The sequence below is a fragment of the Ylistrum balloti genome, unplaced genomic scaffold (assembly GCF_031769215.1).
Source record: "Ylistrum balloti isolate Yb309-2 unplaced genomic scaffold, AGI_CSIRO_Ybal_v1 Utg369618, whole genome shotgun sequence".
Classification (NCBI taxonomy): domain Eukaryota; kingdom Metazoa; phylum Mollusca; class Bivalvia; order Pectinida; family Pectinidae; genus Ylistrum; species Ylistrum balloti.
Genome location: NW_026781890.1, coordinates 344,752 through 364,950, shown reverse-complemented (window position 1 = coordinate 364,950; position 20,199 = coordinate 344,752). Strand labels below are relative to the sequence as shown.

Here is a 20,199-nt window from a genome sequence, read left to right as displayed (position 1 = left end):
ATACAGAAAACAGAAAACAGAACACAGACAGATTCGAACCACGAATACAATTTTGAAATAAGAAGTAATTACAAAGTATGCAAATCAGTGCAGTTTTGGAATTAGTTTCTGCATGAAAAAATACATAACCCAAAGGCATATAACAATATTAAGTGTCTATCCATATATTCATACGCGAATATACAGTGTAGAGGGCAATACTACATTGTATTCTCAGCAAAGGTAGGCTTTGCTGGTTGTGATTAGATATTTATTGTATCAGTTAATCGGTTTAATGAAACCTAACTATTAATTTTGTAAAACAGTTGAAATATACATAAGGAAAAATAACATAGAAATACCGGTTTTATCACAACACTACTTAGGGACAAAGGGGCTCGACTGAACGAGAAACACATTCTACAATTAACTGCAAACTAGAAAGATGAGTAATCCATTTTATTGACAGTATAACAAATTTGGGGATAATGGCCCCAATCACGGTAACCGTAAACCACAGAAACATGTCCTACAGGAAATGAGAGGAAATAAACTATGACTCATGACTGTAACGTGATAGTAACCTGGGGATGAAGCTGGATATTCGTCTATCTATTACTCTATAGCTTTTCCAAGCTTACGTAATAGTACAAATGGACTTAAACACATTGAACGCCTGGGGATATTGTTACACAAAGTTTCGTTAATATTTATGGTTTGACTTGACGTTAACTGTCATTTGAAAAACAATCAAATTTGTTCGTAAACATGTTTTTGTGTAATTTGGTTTATTCGGTTACGATTCAGGGTTGATTTACACCAGACCAGAAGAATGCTGACTTTCATGTTTGTTTTTTGTACGCATATGATCTGGCCATTTTTGTTTACCTTGAAGATCTAACACAAATATGGGACTTTTTAACTTACACATGATAATGCTAATGAACAGTGTACCTATGACCCGAAACATCATACTCCTGGGAAGAAGCCGAGATCACTTCAACATACGGCACCAGTATCGGTCATCACTTTACACGATAGTTTAATAATACTCCATGCAGGAGTTTGTCCACATGGGCGGAGGATCAAAGGAGAAATGTAAAATACGTTTCAGAGGGCTATTTGTTAAATTGTTACTTGCAAATACGTCGACATTTGTTAATCATTTTTATAATTGTAAATTGATTCTTAGAAACTTAGACAACAGGCATTTACTAAATTAACATACAATTATAACTCGATTTGTATAGAACATCTTTTTCACCAAAACGTAATAAATTCGAACCAAGCAGAATATCCAATGTGAATAAATGACCAAAACCAAACACTCAAGATACAGAGTCATCAAATACTTTATATCCCATGGTGTTTTATAAATACATCAACACAGCGTTTCAATCATACATATTGTGTCTCAATGAGTGCATGTAAAATAGACAGGGATTGTCCCCTTTAAAGTCCTTCCTCCGACAGAGTCTGTTCGTGCTTACAAATATTTACAGAAAGGACTGTATATTGTCAATAACAATGAAAACGCTACATTATAAAACCTGTCACAAATCTAACAGGTGTGAGACATTTGATAAGCGTACCAGGAGATGTTTTAGTACAATTATATATCAACGTAAGAGTTTGAAGAGTATGGAACAAAGGATGATGTTCCTTTCACAAGTTATCACAAAATATCCGACAGACTACATTGTGTAACCCCTTTCACATGTTAAAGCCGTATTATACTGTAAATCTGAGGGCCTATCATTGGTCCCTTATCAAAAAATTCACTCGGAAAGATTAGTATTGATGTTTTTTCTAACTTTAATGCACACACACTGTGATAATTTGTTTCTATACTAAGACCTCGGACTGTTTGTGGATAAAATGATCATCATTTATTTACACTTCACAGGTGTCAAAATCGTCACTCTTCAAATCTCAGCATGGGGAGTATAGGATCGAGCTAATAAAAAACTTTACAGAATTATAAAGTAAATTTATATAGTAAAAATTGCATTACAACTTAACGAATTTATGCTCACACACTGACATACTTAATACAAATACGAATCTAATTGGTTGACCTTCACGTATCATTGCACACTATGCATGGCTAAACCTTCTCTCTAGTCGATTTTAATTAAAATTCCCATTTTGTCTGTTTTTAATGATATAATTCTATATTTTGCAACGTACACAATGAATATACGGATATGACACAACTGTGTTAGTGAGGTATGGAAGTTGTCTTCACATTAACAGCGTTATACTGTATATCGAGAAATGTTCGCCCTAGTTTAATTTTCACCTTTTTCGTCAATTGACAGGGAGGACAAAAATGTTAAACTTGTATAATCCTTTTTTTATGTTATTCCAAGAGTGCGAAATTAACATGAAACAAATTTGTGTATAATGTTAAAAGGGCGAAAATAGTCCGGTATACAGTAGTTGTAATACCGAGCAATATGGTAATTACTTATTATTTTCGTATCATAAAACAAAGTTCAACAGATCCAGTGAAACTACAATGTGGATTGTTGTTATTTATACATAATAACATATAAATTTTAAAAAGTAAAAAATCATTCTTCAAACATTGTATTTTTGTTTTGTAAGGAAATGTTATGAATTAGAACGATTTAAAATTTATATATATAACAATAATATGAATGGGGTTTTAATTACAAGCCTTTTGATTTAGTCGCATAATGGCACGTAGTAACGAATATTAATTATATTCGATAATATGTAAGAAACAAATCGCACCAATTACAATAATAGCTTTAATCGATGTATCAAGATTTGTGTAATCACTGTTGACTGTAATTGGGTAGGCTTATTGATATTAAACTTTATCACTGAGAATCCTTCACTGTAGTATAGTTTCATTTGGCCAGGACCAGCAAGAGTTTCCGACCTTTTTGATCTGGATTCACATTGTTACCTGGTATGATCCCTATTTTTTTTTAGATTGGAAAGACTCCACTTTATAAAGTAGTAATTCGAGAAGTTACAATCTAAAGGCCACGCCAAATTTCAATCAAATATTGTATCGAATAGGAATTCCTCTGGTGGGCGGTTACCTGATACGGTGGATATACACGCGATATACGCAAGTAAGGTGATGCCACAGCTGTAACAACCATGACACCGCTGGGAACACGAATTACAAAAAGCAGTTGACAAAACCTTTACTGCATGAGTAACCAAAAGGAGGTGATCCTTTTCTCCCATCAGTCTGTTTCAAATTTCAATTTCTGTCACGATACAGGTGTAGGGTATACTTACGACGTGCATTCAAATAGTAATTTTAGTATGGTGTGGGTGTAACATCCAGGCCATGTTCAGTGTCGAAAAAAGAACAACAGTTAAAAGTAAACACAAAAAAAGAGATTTGGCTTTGATTATGTAACAGTCACCTCCCTGTTTCAACCCTCCCCAACCATCAACACAGGAAAACTATTGGCGTGACAGTTGTCTTTTATCGGGCAGTTTTACACCAAATGTGTTCAATGCAATTCGTATAAAGTATCTTTTGATTAATTTGTATGCGTCATTTGTCGGAATAAAAACATTGTTCACGACCTTTATTGGTTCCACAACTCAACTGAAATGCTCAGGAATATAGACCACCGAAGTTAGAACATATTACCAATGTACCTAATGTAAACCAATCTCAATCACACAAGTACACTGTACTACGAATGCTTACAAACGACCGATAGATACATAAACATTTAAACACTGCATGCTGAATATTTCCTATTACAATCATCGGTCAGGAGATTTGATATCTGGTCTAGCGTAGACATTTTCCTAATTGGTCGTTTACGATCAAGTATAATCATCAATTGGTCTTGCTTGTTATGTAATAATTTATTTGAACAAATTACATAAAGACAATAAAGAATAGAGAGAAAATCCCATCTCGGCTTTAACAGGAGTATTATTGTCACGTATTGTATCATTGTAAAACTGTGTTTAGTATGAAAGATATCGACGTCATCTGCTTGAAAAGACCAGTTTCTCATCTTAAATATCCTTTTTATAAAAAAAACCATTGAGCAAATACGAATTCACGCTCAAATTCAATAAATTTACGGCAAAATAAAAAACAAAAGGAAAATTTGCATGGAGATCTTGAGAAAACAAGGAGATTAAATGTTCTGGAAGAGTAAGCGTCTTCTGCTTTATCGACAAAAAACGCCATGTAAATCTAGGTTAGACCAAGTAAGTTAGTTCACGTTGTAAAATGAGAATAAGTTATACAACCACGGAACCAACAGACAAACTAATGAGTACCAAACACCTCCTACTTCATATCGCACAAAGAAACGGAATATTTTTCAATGATATCACTTTGACGACCGTAAAACTTTTCTTTAATTTTCAACAACCTGCATTTGTTTTGATGTTTGTCCCTCATTTGACGACTTTTGGCACCAAAATCATGATAATGAGGATAATTCATTGAATACCAATCAACTTTCAGGGAAAAAAAGAAATCTAAGGTACTGGTAGTAATTCTCCGCAAAACACAAAAATAAGGAATTGAAAATGAATGAGACAAGAGTTTTTGTGCTTAAAAGGTAAGAATGTTTTGCTTCACCGAAGATTCTCATTTTCTACCCTCATAAAATCCCTTAATCCACGTGGTTTTATTTGATTGCAAATTGTAAGATTGTGAAATTATTTGTTTCTTAGTTTGCTGTGGGTGACGAGAAAAAATAGAATAGATTACTTTCAACGTTATTGCACGTGCTTATTGACTTTAAAAAGAATGTCATGAGTAATCATTATTAGAAATCATCATGAGAAACCGTTATCAAGTAAAAGATAAGGCAACTACTGCACCTCCTGAATTAAAAGCGTCATACATCACACATACGTCTTATATTCTGTTTTAAATTGCTGTACTGTTAAGGACAAATATCAATCAAAGATCACTTGATACAACGTAGGAAAGTTTTCTATCATCGTGTCATAGGATGTGAAATTAAGTGTGCAGAATACCTGTTAGGGTGCTGTTTGACTTTGTTGCTATATATCAGGTTCTTATATGAGAATGTAACTACCTTACAGGATTTGGATGATTTACATGGCGGGTATTGTAGATGAAGCATATGACTCTCACCTACATGGAACACCTGTTTTTTCCTTGTGTCCTTTCAATGATATACATGTAAATCTCACTTTTGGTAATATTTTCCCACCTTTTCAATGATTTTTAAATTTTGATTTTGTCCCTGTAACGTGAGAAGGCAACCCATGGTTTGATCTATTACTTTATGTTTTGCTTTTTCGAATTGTTTTGAATCGCAGTCTTACAGAAAAAATATCAATTTATGTAAACGAATTTATTATTGATAGATCGTGCTGTAAAGATTGATTTTGTGTGGACTTAACAATAGGGTTTCATTTATGTTCTATTATAAATCATTCATTTGTTCTGGGAACATTTTAATACAACCGCCGAAAATAAATAATTTAACGTCAAATTTGAAAACAGGGGTTTGCATATACTGAATACTACCCATTTTGTTCCTGTGGCTTATTTCTGTCTGATACAATATGTTGTAAGACAAAGTACCAAATATTTAGATAGCGCCATGCTTAAGTACTTCATTTAAATTAATTCTACGGGGGACAATATGAAATAATGCTTCGCAAAAGTTTTTGTCAATGTTCTCACAGTGAAAGAATTTAATATCCAACAACTTTTTACATGTCCAGAAAAAGTTATACATTTCAAAACACCTAAAAGAACAATGAATCGTATGTATTTAAACCCATGTAGAATATATTAATTAAAACGCCTTCCAGGCTACCCTAAGTGATCTGTATATACAAAATGTATTACACACTAGTTTTAATTTAAATGTGGAATTGTTCATTGACTTTTTTATATCTTGAACACAATAACATTACAACATAACAACTGCAAATCTTCACAATAACGCCCCTAAGTGACACGTAAACGCCCCTTGGAATTAAAGAGAGGATATTAAAAGTCCCAGAACAAACCTAGTACACCTGGGCTAGATTGAAGATTGGTAAAATTAGTGTATGATTTCGATACTATTCAACAAATTTGGTTAACCAAATTTCAATACCAGTTACAAAAATTGTTAGGTGTTTAAACATGAACTTTATATCACCTATGAGATAAATTTCTAACAAAATGATACCAGTTTTATTCCTACATAGATAAAACGTATTTCACTGTTTCAATTCTTTAAATTTAGGCAACAAAAGGATACTAACCTCTCCTCCTTATAATGGATTCCAATGCTTCACAATATAGACAGCGTTTTATTGTTAGTTTGTGGAATTGTTTTACCAGACCTTGATCAAAGGTTCTCACCACTATTCTTAGTGCTATCAAGACATAATTGCAGTGGTATTGTGTTACTTTTGACAAATGTTGAACACCCTCTCACGAAGAGAAAACAATTTCTCTTCTAGGTTTATTTGTACCGTCGTTCATCTTTCGTTGTAAGCAAACTCTTATAACGTTAGAAAGATGGCTCCTGTAGTTTCGAACGATAGTACAAATACATGACTATGATTTATACTGCTGAGTATCTCAGGAAAAATAGTTTAAATCCATCAAGAAAAAATACCAAGACATCAATTCATAATATTTTGTTCGAGTTTAGTAGTAAGATCTTTGTCAACTTCTTTTTGTTTTCATATGACACAAAATTTATTAAAATTGTTGTCACAAAAACCTTACCAAGTTCTTCAATTTCACTTTCAGATATATCTAACAAGAAATGCATTGACTATGGACATCATATATACACACCACAATTGGAAATCAATGACACAATATATTTTTTAAAGTCAGATTTCCCCCTCACATCTAAACAAACGGATTACTATTATTAGCAGTGTAATAAGTGTGATGATATATATAACCTATTGTTTATTTTCCATTTTTAGAAGGCGACTTGCCTAATTCATCGTGCTATGGCGTTAACATATCACATTTAATTCGTAGTTCAAGGTTTTGTTCACAATATCAATATTTCTGTCAATGAAGTCAAAACTCTGTTTCGAGAAATAGAGGTTGCTAATGAATATTGGAAAGTTTAATGACCGTCACAGTTATCTTTGATATGTTCTTGTCCTATATAAAACTAGATATTAATCGAGGCTCATTACATTGCGAGTTGGTTGCGTTTTTTCAACCTTGTTCTGATTTGGGAATGTGACATTATTAACCAAGATTTACATTGCGGTATAGCAGAAGACATTTTGGAACAACTTGTCTTATTTTCCTTGTACTTTTTCAATGGACTACATACACTCATCACAAAAATTTCTGTTTTGTAGTTTGTGATAGGACAAATTGGTGTTAATAAGTTTATTTTGAAAACACTTATATCTCTTGAATATCCATTTTTTGTTTTCTGATTCCGTATCAGTTAAGACGTCTTTATTCCGTATCAGTTAAGACGTCTTTATTCCGTATCAGTTAAGACGTCTTTATTCCGTATCAGTTCAGACTTCATTATTCCGTATCAGTTCAGACTCTTTATTCCGTATCAGTTAAGACTTCTTTATTCCGTATCAGTTCAGACTTCTTTATTCCGTATCAGTTCAGACTTCTTTATTCCGTATCAGTTAAGACTTCTTTATTCCGTATCAGTTAAGACGTCTTTATTCCGTATCAGTTCAGACTTCTTTATTCCGTATCAGTTCAGACTTCTTTATTCCGTATCAGTTAAGACTTCTTTATTCCGTATCAGTTCAGACTTCTTTATTCCGTATCAGTTCAGACTTCTTTATTCCGTATCAGTTCAGACGTCTTTATTCCGTATCAGTTCAGACTTCTTTATTCCGTATCAGTTAAGACGTCTTTATTCCGTATCAGTTCAGACTTCTTTATTCCGTATCAGTTCAGACTTCTTTATTCCGTATCAGTTCAGACTTCTTTATTCCGTATCAGTTCAGACGTCTTTATTCCGTATCAGTTCAACTTCTTTATTCCGTATCAGTTAAGACTTCTTTATTCCGTATCAGTTAAGACGTCTTTATTCCGTATCAGTTCAGACTTCTTTATTCCGTATCAGTTCAGACTTCTTTATTCCGTATCAGTTCAGACTTCATTATTCCGTATCAGTTCAGCCTTCTTTATTCCGTATCAGTTAAGACTTCTTTATTCCGTATCAGTTCAGACTTCATTATTCCGTATCAGTTCAGACTACTTTATTCCGTATCAGTTCAGACTTCTTTATTCCGTATCAGTTCAGACTTCTTTATTCCGTATCAGTTCTTCTTTATTCCGTATCTTCTTTTTATTCCGTATCAGTTCAGACAGATCAGTTAAGACGTTTTATTCCGTATCAGTTATTTTATTCCGTATCAGTTCAGACTTCATTATTCCGTATCAGTTCAGACTCTTTATTCCGTATCAGTTAAGACGTCTTTATTACGTATCAGTTAAGACTTCTTTATTCCGTATCAGTTCAGACTTCTTTATTCCGTATCAGTTCAGACTTCTTTATTCCGTATCAGTTCAGACTTCTTTATTCCGTATCAGTTCAGACGTCTTTATTCCGTATCAGTTCAGACTTCTTTATTCCGTATCAGTTAAGACTTCTTTATTCCGTATCAGTTAAGACGTCTTTTTTCCGTATCAGTTCAGACTTCTTTATTCCGTATCAGTTCAGACTTCTTTATTCCGTATCAGTTCAGACTTCTTTATTCCGTATCAGTTCAGACTTCTTTATTCCGTATCAGTTCAGACTTCTTTATTCCGTATCAGTTCAGACTTCTTTATTCCGTATCAGTTCAGACTTCTTTATTCCGTATCAGTTCAGACTTCTTTATTCCGTATCAGTTCAGACGTCTTTATTCCGTATCAGTTCAGACTTCTTTATTCCGTATCAGTTAAGACTTCTTTATTCCGTATCAGTTCAGACTTCTTTATTCCGTATCAGTTCAGACTTCTTTATTCCGTATCAGTTCAGACTTCTTTATTCCGTATCAGTTCAGACTTCTTTATTCCGTATCAGTTCAGACGTCTTTATTCCGTATCAGTTCAGACTTCTTTATTCCGTATCAGTTCAGACTTCTTTATTCCGTTCAGTTCAGTATTCATCAGTTCAGACTACTTTATTCCGTATCAGTTCAGACTTCTTTATTCCGTATCAGTTCAGACTTCTTTATTCCGTATCAGTTCAGACTTCTTTATTCCGTATCAGTTCAGACTTCTTTATTCCGTATCAGTTCAGACTTCATTATTCCGTATCAGTTCAGACTTCTTTATTCTTTATTCCCGTATCAGTTAAGACTTCTTTATTCCGTATCAGTTCAGACTTCTTTATTCCGTATCAGTTCAGACTTCTTTATTCCGTATCAGTTCAGACTTCTTTATTCCGTATCAGTTCAGACTTCTTTATTCCGTATTCAGTTCATTCCGTATCAGACTTCTTTATTCCGTATCAGTTCATCGTATCAGTTCAGACTTCTTTATTCCGTATCAGTTCAGACTTCTTTATTCCGTATCAGTTCAGCCTTCTTTATTCCGTATCAGTTCAAACTTCATTATTCCGTATCAGTTCAGACTTCGTTATTTCGTATCAGTTCAGACTCTTTATTCCGTATCAGTTCAGACTACTTTATTCCGTATCAGTTCAGACTTCTTTATTCCGTATCAGTTCAGACTTCTTTATTCCGTATCAGTTCAGACTTCTTTATTCCGTATCAGTTCAGACTTCTTTATTCCGTATCAGTTCAGACTTCTTTATTCCGTATCAGTTCCGTATCAGTTCAGACTTCTTTATTCCGTATCAGTTCAGACTTCTTTTCCGTATTTCAGACTTCCGTATCAGTTCAGTTCAGACTTCTTCATTTTCCGTATCAGTTCAGACTTCTTTATTCCGTATCAGTTCAGACTTCTTTATTCCGTATCAGTTCAGACTTCTTTATTTCGTATCAGTTCAGACTTCTTTATTCCGTATCAGTTCAGACTTCTTTATTCCGTATCAGTTCAGACTTCTTTATTCCGTATCAGTTCAGACTTCTTTATTCCGTATCAGTTCAGACTTCTTTATTCCGTATCAGTTCAGACTTCATTATTCCGTATCAGTTCAGACTTCTTTATTCCGTATCAGTTCAGACTTCTTTATTCCGTATCAGTTCAGACTTCTTTATTTCGTATCAGTTCAGACTTCTTTATTCCGTATCAGTTCAGACTTCTTTATTCCGTATCAGTTCAGACTTCATTATTCCGTATCAGTTCAGACTTCATTATTCCGTATCAGTTCAGACTTCTTTATTCCGTATCAGTTCAGACTTCTTTATACCGTATCAGTTCAGACTCTTTATTCCGTATCAGTTCAGACTTCTTTATTTCGGAAAGACTGATGCTTTGGTGATGTTTGCTTGTTGACCTAAGGATGCGAATTTTAATTTCTCTGGTGACATATTTCCCGTTTTCCTAATGCGCTGGTATTGCATCTTCTGTCATTTAAGGGGAAAATGTTTCATTGAATTAGGTAAATTCAAACCACTTCAACGGATTCATGAACTATTAGAGTTGGTATTTCTGATTCATGGAATCAAGTGACCGCGATTTTTTTGCGAAAAGCCACGACGTCATGTGACCAAGAACTGGGATTTCATCGTGAAATCGACAAAATACGTGTTAGAGAACTGGAGTTTTATTGTGTATATCCAAAGTATCACGCGTCTTTAAACTTCAGCTTTGTCGAGGAAAACCCACGAAATTTTAGCTCTCGAAAATATATGATTTACCAGTACACGCATTCTATTTATGTTGACATTGTGTTAGAGGCCAGCCTTGAGTATAACCCTATATCCACTGCCTTGGGTGTTAATACTGTGGTGTATGAATTAATACCAATATGCAGCGGAAAGGACATGCAATGCTTTGTCGACTTGCAAAATAGGAGTATTTTACCAGATGAATTTTGAAAGAGAATATTATAATTAACAGAACATCAGTAATAAAATCTATCTAAAGCATCTTATAAAACACATTCCCACACTATTCAATAATTCCCAAAACTCAAAATTAAATGTTACCTTATTTTGCTACATAATTATGTAATATTTGTAAATCCTTCACGCATACTTGTTAAAACGGGAAAATCATTCAACCATGTTTGAATAATCATAACCCATTCTACCGTGACATAATTGACTGACAGTATGATATTGAAGCAGATGGCTTTCACACAATGACCTTTAATTGAGTCGTCTTGGTAGGGATGGCTGTTATTAAAAATGTAAATTCAAAGTGATGAAAAGACAACAAATTGGACGAATAGAAAATATAGGGGCGTGTTCTTAAGATTAAAGTATCAACGATACCAAGGTACAATATATATTTAAGGGAGAATCTCAATTAAGTGGGGTCTTGAATAATTTTGAATATATGACCTAAAAGAAGGATCTATCCAGAATCGTAATTACTATCACGCTGCGGTATTCGTATCTTTTACAAAGAATGCAACGTGTTCTGTATTGATACTTTCGACAGATAATTTTAATTTCATACCGTTGATGAGAAAATCTGTGCAAATTAGATATATGACATTTTGGTTCGTCCTCCCATGTCAGGGATTTAGGTGCAAATTCAAGTGGTTTTCACGTCATGTTTCCATTTCAACAAATCATGTTTTAGTAAGCTTGTGAACATATTGCCCTTTTCATGTGATTCGGACGTGATAAGGAACATACAGGTAGCCTATAGGATTTCTCCTGTTATTTAGTATTACGCAATAGTAAATAATCAAACACACAAATATATAGTTTTTATTTTGAATCGTTTCAAGTGTTATCCTTCCGTCATGAATCGAAATATTGTTCGTAATATTAACTGTATATCTCTACCAATTTTAAAACTTTGTGAAACTGTTTTTTTTAATTTATTGTCTTACATACCGTTATTTTCGTAAAAAATATGTTAGCAGATTGTATTTTCTTTACTCGGAAGTGCGAGTAAAGCGAGTAATACACACCGACATGTAGTATTTTTATTTTGCTATGCTTTTTTGTTTTGGGTTGTTGTTTATTTGTTCTTACGAAGTTTCTCGCTCTCGAAAAAGCCGAGTTCCGATCAAGACAGTTGGTTATAAAATGAAGCAATGGAAGAATGACAAAAATAGAGAAAAAGGAACAAAATCAAGATCTGAATCGTTCCACTGGGGTCAGCAGATCTATATTGATCTAGTCTTTGTTCCGTGAGTAGAAAAGGGAAGAAGGCCTCTAATACTGCACACGCTTAGTCACTTCTTACGAACTGCATTAGAACCGAGCGAACATAGGATAGGTGTTGTCGACGAAGCGGAAGACGCTTACTTTTCCTGAACACCTGGCTTTCTTCTCATTGTACTTTGTCATGAGTCTCCGTGTAAATAATCCTTTTGTTCATATTTAACCTAGTTTTATTGAATTTGAGTTTGGGTTGACATGTTGATATGTTTTGTTTGTTTCTAGTGTTCCCTGAACGGAAGGCTTCGGGGAAAGCACCCCGAATTAGTAAAGGATACTTAACAATCAGTCGCCTGATATAACATGCAATGAGTTACAGCATGGGTTATTTTTCCCACTCTGTCTCCTACAGGGGTCTATGCATTAGTGACAAACCAACATTGATAATATAATAGACGACACATATGTAAACATACGTTCTCATTTTCATATGTCTAATCACCCTGTGTCCACATGCCGTAGAAACAGAATCGCTTAATATGTATTGCACTAGACTTCTATGTTTGTGCTACATTGTATCAAGGTTGTCATGGCATTTCTGATACGATCAGATTGCTGATTAAGATAATTGAATTCCTTTTGAAATGAATGGAAATGAGAGTAGGTAAAAGCTAAGGCAATATAATCCGTAAACTATTGTTGTACAGATATCCAGAGATAACAACATGTATTTATTAGTTTTATTTCATACTTTTTGCAGTCATTAAAGTGTGTTAATAGATAAAATATGAACTCATCACGCATTACATATATCTCCCTTATAGGTCCCCTGATGACACACGTTTTCAGGAAGAAATATGCAATGATTTATCACCATATCTAGCCACCCATGAAGTCACAGCTGTCCTTAGACAGTGAGGTGAACAGTGATAATATAGAAACATTAACATATGGACATTTAAATTAGTTGTATAGCTCATTAATACACCGTCAATCAAACTCACGAAAATGCCTCGTGGAAAGGTTAATGTTATATTACATCCATTACTTATTAATGGTTTGTGAAAAAATAAATTGCCAAAACTAAAAAAACTAGGACTTTTAAAGTACGATTTAAATATACCAATGTGACCTGTCTCAACAAATCTATAACTGTGAAATAATAAAGATTAATCTCAATCTTGTTATAATTCATACTTGAAAATTTGCAGTCTAACAAAGCTTTAAGTAACTTGGTTCTCATGAACACATGATTTATATGATTGAAAAGAAAAGGCAAAGCTATACAGTGTACACCTGCGCTCCTTCAAACTACATGTAATAGTGACGAATATCACGTAGCATTAAATATTAATATTAATTTTTGTATTCTATGGTCTCAATTAGGTTCAGGAAATCTTGGATGATGACATCAGGCAGTTCCACAAGAACACACAACCCAAAGATTGTAAGTTGGTGTTTTACACACTTCATCCGTGAATATCATTTTTGTCTTTCTAAAATCTCTTGATGAATTTCTTTACGCAAATCATCATTACAACTACCTAAATTCTAAATTCAACAAAGCAATTAATTTTATGTTTGTTTGCCTTATATCCATTCAGCTGGATTTGAAGAATTTGCAGTCACTCAACTAATAGAGAAGGGCTTTGGAGATGGTGAAATACCGTAAGAAAAAAGACATATTTCAATAGTGCAAAATTGATAAATTTGGTACACTAGATAAGTTTTGTGCGGTTCCTGAATTACACATGAAATGACTTTTTTTAAGTTTATACTACAAAACTGATAACTGATCTTGAGACTAATTTTTCATCTAAACCTTAATAAATGTCTTCTTTCAATTGACCATTATACTTACTGTAAAATTATCATTGTATTATAAGATTATAAGTATATAATATTTGAAACTATAGGTTTGTGAGTGCTTCAGTACACCGTCGGAAACGCTCCTTGGAAAAGTCAAAACAGAAATTGTCGGTGGAGTTTAAAGCTTTTAATGAAACATTCACCATCGATGTTCAACATCAGAAATCTGTTATACATCCCAACGCCAAAGTCATCCTAACTAACGGAGAGAAAGAAAACGAATGGTTTGGTCCACACCCTGATTGTTTCCTCACCGGAAATGTGACGTCACACACCACCGGGACTGTATCCTTATCCTACTGTCATGACATGGTTTGTTTTTCTTCTAGACAAGACATAGTTTCTGAGTTAGATAATAATCGTAGAATCAAAGTATGTAAAATGAAATAAGTAAATACTACCGAGTATTAACTTACAATATTTATCTCATTTTTATGTAACAGGCTGAAACAACTGAAATAGTTTCAATCAAAATAAGCGTCCATGATATAAAAAGAATTGGCCAGTGTGACATCATGAAAATAGCTCTTGGGTCTGTTACTTAGTAGAAGGAGCATACCTGTTTGCTAGGTTGACAGAGTCCTTGATTTTCTCGTTGATGACCCGATGGGTTCCTGTCGGGACATATTCATTTTTTAAACGATTATTAAGTCAAACCAACATTCGGTACAAGTGAACATGTTTATCGTTGTTTCTGTAGATTACATATTGTGCAATAAAATGTACAGTTTTACAAGGAAAAAATAAATGATATTTTCATTGAATGAACATAAGTTAAGATATGCGCATATGTGAAATATAACGAAGTTTCCTTCCAATTTGATGAAATATAACTGCTATTCCCCGAGAGCATATCATATAGGGAGCTTTATAATAAAATGTGTAATCTCAGGAAGGCAGTATGTGGGCCATGGATCATGAATATCACATAATGACTTTGCCAAGACACCTGCACAAGCGAGATACATCCAGCGGGATAACTCATTCAGTGCTAGTTTCAAGGAGGCACATCGGAAACATTCCAAGTTATTCGCTAAATCTTCAAAAAGGTATTTATTCATATCTTGAAACTGTTCCATTTGGATACACTGATTCTAAAGCAATATTTCTAATTGTAATAATTCAACGTATATATATTTTTACGTAGATTCAATCGAAATCAAAGAGGAATCATCATATCGAACCAAACGTAATACTTACGTCATTCCGTCTACGTCATTCACGATGGAGCTGGCAGTATATACAGACGCCGACTTTACGTCCCTCTTCACCTACTCTGACGTTTCACGCAGGATCAACGCCATTGCAACCAAATATAACGGGGTTTGTGCCTGACATATTTAAATTCTATTTTTTTAAAAAATATCATTTGTTATAACTGCTTACATAACACATGGTGACTTGTAGCACATAATTCGCCAGCTATTATTGGTTTAAAATACAGTAACAGACACGTACAAAAATGGGTCATAAAACAGGGTTACAGATAGAAAATATTTGGTAGGTCATTATTGGTTTATAAAACAGGGTTACCGATTTCAACAGATCTGGTCGGTCATTATTGATTTAAAAAACAGGGTTATATATTGATATTCTGTTGGTGTGAAAGAACATTAATGCTTAGGGAATGATTTTCGTGATGTAGAATAAAGTTGAGAAGATTGAGTTACTGATCTAGTTTACACTATAACCTTTGATAGTTGAGAAGATTGAGTTACTGATCTAGTTTACACTATAACCTTTGATAGTTGAGAAGATTGAGTTACTGATCTAGTTTACACTATAACCTTTGATAGTTGAGAAGATTGAGTTACTGATCTAGTTTACACTATAACCTTTGATAGTTGAGAAGATTGAGTTACTGATCTAGTTTACACTATAACCTTTGATAGTTGAGAAGATTGAGTTACTGATCTAGTTTACACTATAACCTTTGATAGTTGAGAAGATTGAGTTACCGATCTAGTTTACACTATAACCTTTGATTGTTACAGGTACAAGCTGAGTGGGGAAGAGTTGCTGACCTAGGATATACTGTAACAATCGATATAAAATATATCAACATGTTTGAAGTAGACCCGGTAAGACTATTTCTTATCGCCTAGAGATCCAGAGGCTCCCCTTAAATAGTGTTATTCTTTTATTGACTGTGAATATAATATCAAAGAGGCATGAAATATGTTACAGACTTTAGCATGGCGAAACGTTTATATTGGTCTTAAGTAATACATTATACCATTGTCTTCACAAAAGTGCACGACCTGATCCTAAGAAGTTAGTGTGTCCATAACACCACATAATTGTTATCATACCATTGTCTTCACAAAAGTGTACGACTTGATCCTAAGAATTTAGTGTGTCCATAACACCACATAATTGTTATTATATCATTGTCTTCACAAAAGTGTACGACTTGATCCTAAGAAGTTAGTGTGTCCATAACACCACATAATTGTTATTACATCATTGTCTTCACAAAAGTGTACGACTTGATCCTAAGAATTGAGTGTGTCCATAACACCACATTATTGTTATTATACCATAGTCTTCACAAAAGTGTACGACCTGATCCTAAGAAATCAGTGTGTCCATAACACCTCATTATTGTTATTCATGATATACTTATGCTTTCTTTTGTTCGTTGAAATTTTATCCTCATAAATGCTACATTCCTGTTGATTATTTTCTATTCGGCTGACTTTCCGATGTACACGTGTTCCGTAACAGATTTGGTACAATGTATCCACGACACTTGGTGCAAACCTTCAACAGATATGTCAAGGGGCCGCCACCAGTGAACACGATCCCTATGACATCGTCTTTTTGCACACTGGGTGGGTTATCTTCCCCTTCGTCAGCGTTGCTTGGAAACATATTATTATCTGAATTTGTTGATACCGTTTATGAGAAGTAGTTTTCACAATAGATGTTTTATAACTCTACTTTCCTCTAAACAATCTAAGTGATAACATAATGTAACTTGCAACAATAACTCTTTATATAAGAAAATAAAGAACATGTTAACAAAATGGAGAAATATGTCGTTGTTCGAAGTCACATTCCGCCAAACTGCAACATAATTCAACAATTTTAAGAAATAGATTTTGAAACATGCTATGAAACTATCTCAATACTGATACATGTAAATGAGTTAGACAATGTCAGTGATTTATAAGCTGTTAACTATCCCCTGAAGGGTATCTGGAGCTAACCTTGGCGGACTGGCTTACCAAAACAAGATATGTAGTAACAACCATAAATGTGGCGTGTCTGCATCACGAAGTCTTCTTACCTATATTGCAACCGCTCATGAGATAGGTCACAAGTAAGTACTGCGCATTACACGAACAAATTATATCAAAAGCAGCGACAGAGAACAAATATTTTTGCGAAGATGATATTTTCGCTATTTCACGGTACTTTAACGTGACTGCAAAAATTTCATCCGTGAAATAATAAGGCACGTGTGTGTGATTTAGATGTTCTTTTACTTCCACATCGTGAAAGTTTCATTCGATAAAATATAATTTGATCGTTTTATTTGGAAATCGCGAAAAATGTTGACCCCTGAAAATTATCAGCTATACAGTATACATGGTAGTATAAGTGACACAGGATCAAACACTCTGACGTTTGTTTAACAGTATAGGGATGTACCACGATGATGCCAAAGGCTGTGTAAGTCCTAATGTAGGAGTGATGGGAGGACATGGAATAGGATGGAGTACCTGTAGCAGAGACGACATGCAGACATTTCTTGAGTACGTGATTAACTTGCATTATCTTTATAGATAATGCAATAGTCTGCCCACAGTTTTTTAAAAATTGTACAAGAGAAAAATAAAAAAAAAATGTCTCGGAAATGAATAAGAAAACAGCAGCTATAAATAAAATGGTGGTTTTGATTTGTTTAATGAGTTGCATGACTTTTGGAAAACTGGAAGTTTAGCAACCAACTATATTAGTAGTTTTTAATGTATGAAGTTATTTCACACTTTAAAACCACTTTTAGTCTTAAACGAAACAAAATTATGAAACGATGTGATGTTATTATAAGTTTTTTTTATGAATTTAGGAGCGGCAATGGTCAGTGTCTTTGGGAGACCAACATCCCCTTGGCAAACGTTTCGGCTGAAATTCAGAGCATTTCCCTAACAGGAGAATTGATAGGTAAGTTATTCAAGCATCATTTAAGTGATATTTATCCTTAATGCTGATTTTTTTCTTTTTTTTTTTAGAAAGAGAATGACAAAATCGGTAAAAATTATGTGTTAACACTAAATGTCACACTGTAATAAACAAAACAATGTCGGTTCCATGTATTCCCATTTACTTTTAAGGCCAGACTCTCCTGCAGGACGAAGTGTGTGAAATTCTCTATGGCAGCGGCTTTCGGTTCCGAGAATATCCAAACTTTGATGTATGTATAGACTGGATTACCTGCCTTAGTAAAGATTTTCTCTGCCAGGCTGCGCTCAATAAAATTCAGAGAGGACAGGGTCACCATATTAGTCACAATCTCGACCAGCTTTGGCGTAACAAATTAACTAGGCTGATTTGACAACGTTTTACTAATTGTCAATACTGAAACACGGATTTTTGCGAGACTTTCGTATAGGACTTTGTTAATTGTTAACCCCGAAGTAAATATAAATATCAGCAAATCAAAATGACAGGATTTATACCCCTGACCTGTTGTATTTTTGAAGCGACACCAAGCCAAACGGATAGTTGAAAAGCTACGTAGTTAGTAGTTAAAATCAACATTGTTTTTATATTGATTATGCAAATCTATGAATCCATTCATTTGAAAAGTTTCTCATTCGTGTTCAGATTTTTTTTTACCAATATGCAATACATCTATTTGATTTTTTAAGTATGAACCGTGATGGATTTCATAGAATATACATCTTATTAAAAAACAAAATCATCTGAATGGTACCAAACCTGTAATCATGTTCAGATTTTATCCTTTCTAGTAAATCATGTTTCTAAATTTAGATTTTCGAAAATATGTGCGATGGAATGAATTGCAAAACAAACATAGGTTAAACAGAGTTAGACTCTTTCTAAGCAAACATTAATGGACATCTACTGATATGTTGTTACAACAGAACTGTGGGCTGTTCTCCTGTGTGGACATGAATAGGGGCACAACCTTTGGACAGATGTACAAAGAAGGTTCAGGCATAGCAGGGAACTATTGCGGCGAAGGAATGGTAAGTGTAAACATCTATTTTGTGATCTGTAATGATGCCATGAGATATCATCCTCTTGCAAGTTTGAGAAAAAAAGAAAAAAGAAAAAAAAAAAAAAACTATTGAAACAACTAGACTGTAATGCATTTTACCTTTTTTCTTTCGCACGCACTCGGTTTGTTTAGAAAAAGACTTTTCTCAACAATATTGAAACTAATGTGTGAACTGCTTTCATGTTTTAGAACAAATTCATATATTAAATCCGAGTGATACTTATTCATAGTCAGAAAATAAAATTAAGGCGACAAGTGGTAGATTACTGGAACAGTAAAGAGGACAGAAATTAAGTTCCTCCCGGAGACCGAGACATCAGCGTACATCTTGTATACTTCCTTAAATAACTTTATCTCCAACAGTGATATAGGCCACATGTAGAAGTAATCAAACAGATGTTTCTAATAATATATGACTATCGAGTGAATATTAAGCAGACGCACTCAATAGACGCTCCAACCCCCTGAAATAAGAAGTAAATACAGTGAAAACGTGTGTGGTATATTCATTAGTTAAAAGGTCAATCTTTATCCGAGTTGTCGTTCCTTAACCATTGTACTACACCTCTCGGACACTAATCGTTGACCTCGAAGTCAGTGTCAAAGATTGACGGCGGGCACAAATATGGCTGCTTCCCCGGCTGACGTCACAGTGGCAGTAGATATATATCGAGAACACATCGGTATTTAAAAAACGAAAGTAGATTTTATTCTAATTGTTTTTCTTCCGCGATCTAATCTGTAAGATTTATAGCCCGTTTACTAATGTATTCATTTTAAAGACGAACAAGCACTGATACAAATAAGAACATGGAAAAATCATGATTTTTTTGACACAAATACGTTTTTCTAGAATATTGAAATGGCTTTTGAGATTGCTGAAAGGTAAGAAGAGGATTGGCGCCAACTGTCACGTC

The 20,199-nt window shown here is 34.0% G+C and overlaps 1 protein-coding gene across 1 annotated transcript in view; it reads left to right on the top strand.

Annotated features, from left to right (window-relative positions):
* The window catches only part of LOC132549045 (A disintegrin and metalloproteinase with thrombospondin motifs 16-like), a 41,237-nt gene that overhangs the window by 5,430 nt on the left and 15,608 nt on the right, over positions 1-20,199 (top strand). Inside the window, exons 2-13 of the mRNA XM_060212947.1 lie at positions 13,549-13,609; positions 13,767-13,830; positions 14,079-14,343; positions 14,924-15,080; positions 15,179-15,354; positions 16,026-16,112; positions 16,759-16,865; positions 17,228-17,356; positions 17,676-17,792; positions 18,107-18,201; positions 18,372-18,451; positions 19,146-19,250. Of these exons, the coding sequence (XP_060068930.1) occupies positions 13,549-13,609; positions 13,767-13,830; positions 14,079-14,343; positions 14,924-15,080; positions 15,179-15,354; positions 16,026-16,112; positions 16,759-16,865; positions 17,228-17,356; positions 17,676-17,792; positions 18,107-18,201; positions 18,372-18,451; positions 19,146-19,250 (1,443 nt within the window). The remainder of the gene's footprint in view (positions 1-13,548; positions 13,610-13,766; positions 13,831-14,078; positions 14,344-14,923; positions 15,081-15,178; positions 15,355-16,025; positions 16,113-16,758; positions 16,866-17,227; positions 17,357-17,675; positions 17,793-18,106; positions 18,202-18,371; positions 18,452-19,145; positions 19,251-20,199) is intronic.